We start from the raw sequence: 567 nt of genomic DNA, 5'->3' as shown, positions 1-567 counted from the left end.
CTTGCGGGCTCTGGCCATGCAGGCGCAGCCTGATAGCTCAGCAAAACCCAGCGCTGCCAAACCACAGAGCAGGAAGATGTTATTTTTGGAGGAGACTTTCCACTGCGTTGCCTGCAAGAAGCCATGGTGGGGGCTGCTCCCTGGTGCCATACTAGCCAAGACATCTCAGGAATGGGTGATGAGATGCTGCAGGACATGCAGTGCCTTCCTGCGCAAGCAAACCCAGCTCCAGGGCACCTTCCCCACCGCCTGCCACCTACCTTTGTTCCGGGAGCTGTAGAGGGTGTTTTCCTCCATGGAGAACTCTCCATCAGTGCCCAGTGCGCTCTGCTGACCCTCCTTGATTGCTGCCTGCTCCTCCCTGCTCCTCTGCACAGGGACAAGCAGCGGGTGAGCGGAGGCAGAGCACAACAGCAAACCCCTGGGATGCCTCCACACGGATCCCGCTGTTCCCCACGCCCTGGCTATCCCTGTCCAGCGCATACCGGGAATGCCAGCTCGCACAGCTTCTGGATCCAGTCAGTCACCTCGGTGGCATCGGCGGCCAGGAGGTACCTCCTGTCGGTG

The 567-nt window shown here is 60.5% G+C and overlaps 1 protein-coding gene across 1 annotated transcript in view; it reads right to left on the bottom strand.

Moving 5' to 3' along the window:
- Positions 1 to 567, bottom strand: part of LOC104413493 (docking protein 2-like) — a gene marked incomplete at both ends in the record, with an annotated part of 1238 nt that overhangs the window by 477 nt on the left and 194 nt on the right. The window contains 2 exons of the mRNA XM_010024496.1: positions 261 to 369; positions 486 to 567. Of these exons, the coding sequence (XP_010022798.1) occupies positions 261 to 369; positions 486 to 567 (191 nt within the window). The remainder of the gene's footprint in view (positions 1 to 260; positions 370 to 485) is intronic.

This window comes from Nestor notabilis, unplaced genomic scaffold (assembly GCF_000696875.1).
Source record: "Nestor notabilis isolate BGI_N333 unplaced genomic scaffold, ASM69687v1 scaffold18481, whole genome shotgun sequence".
Classification (NCBI taxonomy): domain Eukaryota; kingdom Metazoa; phylum Chordata; class Aves; order Psittaciformes; family Psittacidae; genus Nestor; species Nestor notabilis.
Note: the sequence above shows the minus strand (reverse complement) of the source record. Positions and strands in the feature narration are given on the sequence as shown.